The sequence below is a fragment of the Hydractinia symbiolongicarpus genome, chromosome 2, assembly GCF_029227915.1.
Source record: "Hydractinia symbiolongicarpus strain clone_291-10 chromosome 2, HSymV2.1, whole genome shotgun sequence".
Classification (NCBI taxonomy): Eukaryota; Metazoa; Cnidaria; class Hydrozoa; order Anthoathecata; family Hydractiniidae; genus Hydractinia; species Hydractinia symbiolongicarpus.
In genome coordinates, this window is record NC_079876.1 from 27,822,639 (window position 1) to 27,831,032 (window position 8,394).

Sequence of the window (8,394 nt, forward strand, 5' to 3'; positions counted from 1 at the left end):
TGACTGCCACTTCATAATGTAACACTATTACGAAAAGCTTCGTACATTTTTAAATTTAAGTTTTGAATAAGGTGTTTTTTTTGAAAATGCGTAAAGCTAACAGCTTGTGTATTTGTTATATGTGAAACGAATGTACTGTGTTTTAAAATACGTTAATAAGCTGTTGTTTGGCCAAGTGGACTAAATATGAGAGATACCTGAAGTTTTACGAAAAATAAAATTTTGGTATGTAGGATTCTATTAACGCTGATTTACTTATCACTTTATTTTTGCTTTAGTAATAAAATTTTATAAATTAATATCCAGGCAGTTATGTCAAAGAAGCGTGTCTCTTCATCATCCTCAACTCATGGTAAAACAGCAAAGTATATCGATGTACCAGTGTTGTCTTTAGGTGATGTGAGAGAAGAATTGTCACAAGCTTACAAGTAAGAAATCCAAATCCTTAATCAAATTGTATAACTCATTTATGTTTATGGTGAATAGCATTTGTCTTGATGTTAATACGGAGTTTTTTTGTCTCGTTTACTAACTTTTGAATATGCTATGTGATCATTTTCAAAAGTTCTGTCGCAAATATGTGGATGTCTCAAGCTTACAAAATAGTTTTCCATACTTCTGCAAGCCACTAAGCATCACATTTTTTAAAACAGAAGGTTTATATAAAGCAATTTCGTTGTACTTGTTTTTGTATCAAAGCTTAATATTTATCAAAAAATGTTTAATTTTGTGTTACTTCAAATAGAATGTCCAACTACAACTCCTTAAAACTTAAAATGCAATATATCCCTCAAAAAATATCCTATAAAGTGCAGAACCAGGAAAAACTGTGATAAAAATTTTTACGGTTGTTTAACTAAAAATGCACAAGTAATAGCCGCCCTGAGCTAAACATATTCTTATCTTTAAACTATACGTTATTTTCGATTTTTTTTTATTTCAGTGGCGGTAAGGATTACACTCATGGTAAGAAGAAGTTCTTATGGTAACACTATTTTCTGGTCCTGAATAAAAATTGAGTTTATTTCCAACTATGTATGAAGAACTATGTATGAATACTATCTGCATAGTTAGGTTCGTTTAACTTGCAGTTGCAATCTTGTTCATACTATGTTGAGACAAGTCAGCTAATTTTGAAGCTAGGCTATTTTTGTGTTAGATTCACACATTTTAAACTTGATTTTAAACTTGACTTAGGATCCTAGAATTTTAGGAAAAGTTCAAACTCTTCAAATTTCACGATTTTCAGGGGTTTCGTGGTCCCCAACGTGGATTATTTCAGTGTGAATGCGTGCTAGAAATGTGACTAGCAACTTTTTAACTCTGTGTGCCCGACCTACGGGTGTGCAAAAGTAGCGACTTTGTAGCCTGCCAGAGCATTGACTGTTTGATGCTTTTGTCCATTTTTGAAAAAAAACTGCCTTTTGCTCAATAGTTTTATCCAAGATTGTAGGTTACCCAATGTAAATTGTGCATGTTTCATATTTCGTTTTTTTAGTTTCAGGAGTACAACTGTTCAACACACCTTTTCAATGTTGTGTGATCAGAGACTTCATCAATGACAAAGATTTCGTTCAAAGATTGAAAGATGATCTGCTCGCTTTAAATTTCAACTCGAAAGAAACTGATTTATTTCAGTTCCACCAGGTATCTATATTATAATGCCCGTATACGTCTGTCTATCTGTCTGTCTGTCTGTCTGTCACGGAAAATGGTAGCTTAGCTGCGCAATAGCACGTAATGCGGTATAAAAAGGACGGGCGAACCCGTGGATTTTCCACGGGCTAACGACTAGTGTTTAATGACTTTTTATTGCTGCTTTTGTTTTTGTGTCTGCTCGTATCTACTATATCTGAAAATTACAACAAACTATATGAATTTTATTTTTTTTTTGTATTGGCTTTGTCTTCTTTGTGTGTTCGTTCGTTCGCTCGCTCGCTCGCTTGCTCGTTCGTTCGTTCGTTTGTTCGCTCGTTTTTGTTTGTTTATTTGTCTTTATATTTGTTTACCTTTGTTTTGTTGGTTACTGTCACCTTTCCTTCTATAGTAATTGAATTGTTTTAGACAGATGATCTTATAGATTGTAAAGTGGAAACGGTGGCCGAAATCAGGTAGAATATCTTGTTTATTCTTTGTACATGACTATACAAGCTATACAGACGTTTTTAAAAAGTGAAAAGGTCCCTTTTTTTTCAAGCTTTTTTTACCCTTTTTAAGATCTGACGCTAAAAGTATTTTTTGTCAACTCTGCGTAGTAGGTAATTGGCATTTCTGGCGCTTCTAATAAAAACTTTTTTGATTTTTAACCTGGAAATTATGGTAAATTTGTATAGCAATGGAGATGATCTGATCTCAATTGCTCTGTTTCCATCTGAGTGTTGCAAGCAATTAGTTTTACGTACAAACGCCTTGCTTAACCAAGAATATATTAGTTTTACTTACGCCTTGCTTAACCAAGAATATATAGCTTTTTACGTAGACAATTTTTATTTTTTAATGGACAAATCTATGTACAAAGAGATGAGGAATCCCAAATGAACTTTGTTCATCTGATGCTTTCCTCAATCCAAGATTTTGAACGTCCCCGGTTTTTGAAATGAATTAAAATAAGATTCGAGATACAATATTATAGAAAAGTTTTATTTAACGACGTTCGTCGATGGGTGGCTGATGTGAAAGGAATTGAGTTGGACACTAAAGTGGATCTATCGTGCGCAAAATACAGTTATACAGGTATACATGTTCACGTTTCTTTGCCTCAGTTGTGGGTGTTTTTACCTTAAGAAGTATTTACTCTGTGTTATATTTTTTAACTAAGCAAGTAAGTTCTCTTCTTAGATTTTTTGCTGTGTCATGATGATAAACTTGAAGGACGTCGTATAGCTTTTATATACTATCTTGTACCTGATGATTGGACGACGAACGATGGAGGTAATTTAATGATTACTGCATCCCTTGAAGTTATAAAGACAAGCTTAGAGAGTGTGACCCGTATATTTGAGCAGCTGGCCTCTATACTGTAATTCTTTTTCCTGTGTGTGTGTTGCAGTGCCGGAAATACTAGTCAATTAATTAAAATATAAGAATCTTTGTAACGCTGTTTTTATGATTTATACGGATGAGAGAGAATCTTCAAACCATATCGACACTTCGCCATTTTATTTTACCAATTGTATTTGAATTTTTTTAAATTTAAACCGGAAAGGAATTTAAAATGTTAATCTTCAATTATTTTTGATTTTTTCCAATTTATATATTTGTTAGGTTGCTTCGATATGTTTTCAACTGACGGTGAGTTGCGCTACTGTCGATTAGTTTTTTTCATAGTCTGCTAAAATGTGTATCAAGTCATTATATGATGAAAGGGCCGTGGCTGGTTAGGATGCCAGACGACACGGCCTCAACACAGCTTTTTTGATCATGGTTAGTATGGAAAGCCTTGTACAGAGCATTTTTACTCAACTTGGCAGTTAAAAGCTAAAAGATTCCCCGACGCGGTTCCTCAAAATTTGGTTTTCTGCTATGCCCCTATTTTTAAAAATTTTTTTATGGTTTATATAACGCAGAGGTTGTACTAACCGTAGAAACTTTTTAAAAATATTCAACACACTTCCACGTGTCCGTTTAACTTCCTATTACACATCCGCCATTATTCACTCTAAATATATGATCAATAAAAAAATAGCTTTCGTATGGAGAAGCATTTTCACCCTCCTCCTTGGCGTACTTACTCTCCTAAAAATGTAAATCTTTTGTGTTCTCAGTTTTATCTATCGTACCTGTTGGTGCAGGCCAAAAGCTGTGTTTAGGTCTTAAGTGCGCATGCGTTAACTGGCTGGTCTAGGTAGGCTATGAAACAAAGTTTTGGCTATTATTGGAAATATGTTCTTGTTATTGTTCTTTTCTCATAGACGATGGACAACCGAGCGAAATTATTCGTTCTATTGTTCCGGCTTTTAACAGTTTTGTATTTTTCGAAGTCACAGATAAATCTTTTCACCAGGTACGCTGCTGTTTATATGAAATTGTGAAAGTAAATTTATATTTGCGAACGCGACTTTTGTTGAGTTATATGCCAGACAGATACCTTTGTTTACATTTTCTTTAATAATTCGTCGCGAAATTAAAATAAGATTAAAAGGGGAAATAAAATGTTCATAATTAAATATAAAATTAAATATTTATTAAAAATTAAATATATCGCTCCTCTTATTTTATTTAATAGCACATTGGAAGTTTCTTAAATGTTACGAAAATGTCATGAATGTTTGGACACAAATCCGTATAAAAAACAACAACTTTTTTACTGCTGTAAATAAAGTAAGGAAGCAAGTAAAATATATTTACAGGGCTTATCTATTTACAATAAAATTGCTCTTCATCCCAATAAAATAAACTAGAAATATTACAGATAAAATACGAATAAATAATGATAAAAAAATCTGTCTGTGTGTCTGCGAAAGCGGCGTCCCGTAACAGAAACACGAAATTTTTTAAATGCACACGAATATCAAATGTGATATATTTTTATCCACTTTGTTACAACGGGTAAATTTAAAGGACGAGCGAACGCGACGGGCGATCCCGTGGATTTTTCCACGGGCAACGACTAGTCTATGTTATAATAGCTGCGCAAGTAGCGAGACGCACGCAATGCAGTATAAAAAGGACGGGCGAAGCCGTGGATTTTTCCACGGGCTAACGACTAGTTTAAAGTAATAGAGCAGGAGAGACAAAAAAAAAATGCATGGCGTAAAATATAGCGTACGAGAAAAGAAAATGCATGGCGTAAAATAAGGCGTACGAAAAAAGAAAAGGCAAGGCGTAAAATGAGGCGTTCGAGAAACTAGAACACAAGATAAAGGATCGAATGATTTTTGAGGATCTCAAAAATCGAAATTAAACTTCAAACATTTCAGCTGTATTAAAGTTTTTTTTTCGAATTATATACCTTTTATTTGAAGTATGTTAGTAAACGTACCGAAAATAAATGTCTGAAGACACATCGAAGTAATCTTCATGGATGTTAGTCTCCGAAGTTTTGTAACAATGTTGTTTCCTCGATTATTTTTTCAGGTGGCTGAGGTTATTTCGAAAGACAAACATCGCCTCACTATTTCTGGTTGGTTCCACGGTAAACACGTGACTACAGAGAGTTCATCTGATCCACCTATGAGCGTAAAAACATCTCCAGCCCTTCCCGAAAAGGTAAGGCAAAGTCAGTACGACTCGAATAAGCTTTTCCACATCTTCCTTGCTTCAAACAAGGGAAGAAAACAACAGAATAGGAATAAAATTGTCTCGCTATAGATTCACTTTGTGAAATAATGTATAGTTCATAAACCTTTATAGAATTTCCAAAATAGCTATTTAAATTTACTTGTGAATCTAATGGAGATGTTGTGTTTCCTTTGGAAATTTACATTTGGAATTGCGGCGATGGAGAGCGCCAGTCGCTACTCTCCCCCACTCAATTTGCAATTACATGATTTTTTTTTGATTTTTTTTTTTTTTTTTTTTTGCTTTTCAGGACGAGTTGTTACTAGAATGGATTAACCCGACTTATCTCACACCGGATATAGTGGATGATATTTCCGAACAGTTTGAAGAGGAATCGGAAATACAGTTAAAAGATTTCCTGAAGGCAAGGTTGATTCTTCTAATATATGTCCGTTCTCTTACTGTTATCTCATGATAAGCTCAGAAACACCTTCCTGTAAGAAAGATGTCTCATTAAGGTCAGAAGTTTTTGCGACCAGAAATTTTTGCGGATCAACTAAAAAATTTTTTTAAACAGGGATAAGATGTCAATTAGTGCAATTTGGAGAGTCTACTTAAAACTCAAAAAACGTAGTAGGATGTTGATAAGAATGAAAAGATATTTTCTCAGTTATAATTACGTATTTTCCTTGCACTTTAGGAAGAAAAAATTTCTCTTGTACTAAACGAGCTGTCGAATAATTCTGATTGGGTAAAGAAAGGACCCGCTAATCACAGGTGAGGTAATCTAAACACCAAGATGTATGCACCGTGTTTCGCATGTTCTTATCAGCTTACAGCCGAGTGATATTTTTGCAAGTTTTTGGCATGCATGCACCGTGTTAAGAATGTCCTAGTGAAAAGCCTTTAAAAGGGGTGATTGTTAGACATTTATGTTTTTACTCGTAGATGCTACTGGTGTCTACGAGACGAAGAACAGGCATCAGAGAACGTGAAACAACTACGAAAATTACTGGCTTCAAAGCCCTTTTTTAAATTGTTAACAAAACTGTCCGGATTGGAGCTGGCTTTGTTGGACGAGGAAGAAAATGATATTGAAAAAAAGAACGCGGTCCCGCCGCTGTGCTCTGTTCAAGTTCGAAAATGGGAGCGAGGTTGTTATACGCTGTTACACGACGAAGCTCCTGCTGGAAAGGAGTACACGTTAGATGGTGTTTTGCATTTGAACCACCACGGTAAGAAGTTGTGATGTGCCAGTGTTGTTTTAGATCGGTCTGCCATTTTGGGTGTGCGTATCAAAAAAATGGCGCGAAAACTTGGCATGTTTCTGTGAAGCAAAAAACGCCTGTTGAAAACATGTAGTATGAAATAAACTTAGTCATCTTGATTTTCCCCTGACACTAGGCTTACCAGTTTTCAATTTTTTTCTTTGAGTACTACTTCCTAGCATTATGCATTATATTCTTTTAGACTTAGATGAAAGTGAAGACGAAGCTTCTATCAACTATATCGCCAAAGATACCGGTCAACAAGTAAGCTTGTCGTACAACATTTTTAAGAATGCAAGTTGGCCTGACGTTACATGGTTGTTGTTAATTCATGCAATATCAGAGGACTTTGTTTGAATGAAATTATCGTTGTCCCTCTATATTCAATTTAGCCGAGCTGTTTGACCACATGTAAGGTAGAAGGATAAAGGAAGATCTAAGATGAACTACTGCCAGTTCTTTAGATATTGTCAAGATTCGTAATTCTAGTACATCATGAATTTTTGTTTAAAACGCTCAACTGAGGCCTCTAACGTCAGTGAATATCGGGGAAAATTTTATTCTCAATTCCCGCTAAAAACCTTGCTAAAACAAACATGATGGATTGTACAGAGAACAATATCTTTGTAATAAGAGAATACACAAAGATGCATACAAAAATTGAACTCAAATTTCTGTTTTTCTTGATGATAAAATTTTTTGCCGCCTCGGTCAACTTTCATGTACGTCACTAGAATAGAAAATAAAAATTGATTTCGTAGCTCCTTAAATAAGTTTAATTTGTTTTTGTTTTTTATTTAGATTTTAGCTGTCCACCCGTTGACGAATTGTTTATCTTTGGTGTATCGCGATGAAAAGACGAGTCGTTTTTTTAAATATATAAATCACACATATGAGGGATTACCACCGATGTATGATGTATCACTCACATACATGGAAGGGGAATAAAATATATGAAATTCATGTTGTTTTTACCGTCAATACCTTAGGGCCCTTTTACATTACAGCAATATAGTGGTGTAATGTAAAACCGCCTTTACCGATTAACTTACTGATGTACAAAAAACAACTCATGATCGGCATGATTTTTTTAATTTAACGGCTCTCATAAAATTTGAACTAAAAAAACATTCCTACGTCGCATAACCATAGCTTGGACAGTTTTTTAGGTCGCCTCACCTAGATTCCATTATTCACCTTAGCCCTGATCGATTTAACTGAAATAACAGACAAAAACTTTGTTACAAATTTAGCAAACTATAAAAAAGAGAAAAGTGTTTTTAAATTTTGATTATAAACTTTAATTAGGACTGCAATTACGGTGCCTTTAAAAAAAAGTGTTATTGAAATTTTTAAAAATTAGGGAATATAACAAACATGCTACGTGAAGTTGATTGGTCTGAAAAAAAGAAACTTTTGGGTCACATAACCGAAGTTTTGACCTGGAGATATAAACTAAGCAACAATTTTCTAATAATATAGTCACGTTTCGCGGCTGTTTGAATTTCTCTTTAAAAATTCAATTTGTATGCATTCAGCCGCGCAGAAAGAGGTAAAACGAAACTTGCTGCAAACATACGTTTTTTGTCAGCTAACAGAGAACATATACAGTGAAATCTCCCTAAAGAGAGCACAGAACAAGGCGGAATATCTCCTTAAGTCAGATTGCTGGTCACGCTGTTACAAAACAATCTCTTCAAAGCAGAAACTTAAAGCAAACAATAATTCCGACATGATGGGTTTCCTGAAATAATTCTCTATGAACCAGCTTTTTTTCTTTCCTATTTGAACATACATGTCTATAATATCAACTGTCGAGCCTCCGTTTGAAACAGAAGCTATAGGGTTAGAGAAATAATTGGATGCATGGAGGCCTAGTCGAAGCCTTAGCAACACTGTACAACTT

At 34.5% G+C, this 8,394-nt stretch overlaps 1 protein-coding gene across 1 annotated transcript; it reads left to right on the plus strand.

Moving 5' to 3' along the window:
- Positions 1-255: 255 nt before the first annotated feature.
- On the plus strand, positions 256-7,451 carry LOC130630481 (prolyl 3-hydroxylase OGFOD1-like). Its single transcript, XM_057443996.1, has 14 exons — positions 256-428; positions 944-966; positions 1,499-1,647; positions 2,065-2,111; positions 2,633-2,733; positions 2,839-2,931; positions 3,265-3,291; positions 3,912-4,003; positions 5,077-5,208; positions 5,531-5,644; positions 5,921-5,997; positions 6,169-6,455; positions 6,691-6,752; positions 7,290-7,451. The coding sequence occupies exons 1-14, from the start codon at positions 313-315 to the stop codon at positions 7,434-7,436; spliced, it is 1,467 nt and encodes a 488-aa protein (XP_057299979.1). The 5' UTR covers positions 256-312; the 3' UTR covers positions 7,437-7,451.
- The last annotated feature ends 943 nt before the right edge of the window (positions 7,452-8,394 follow it).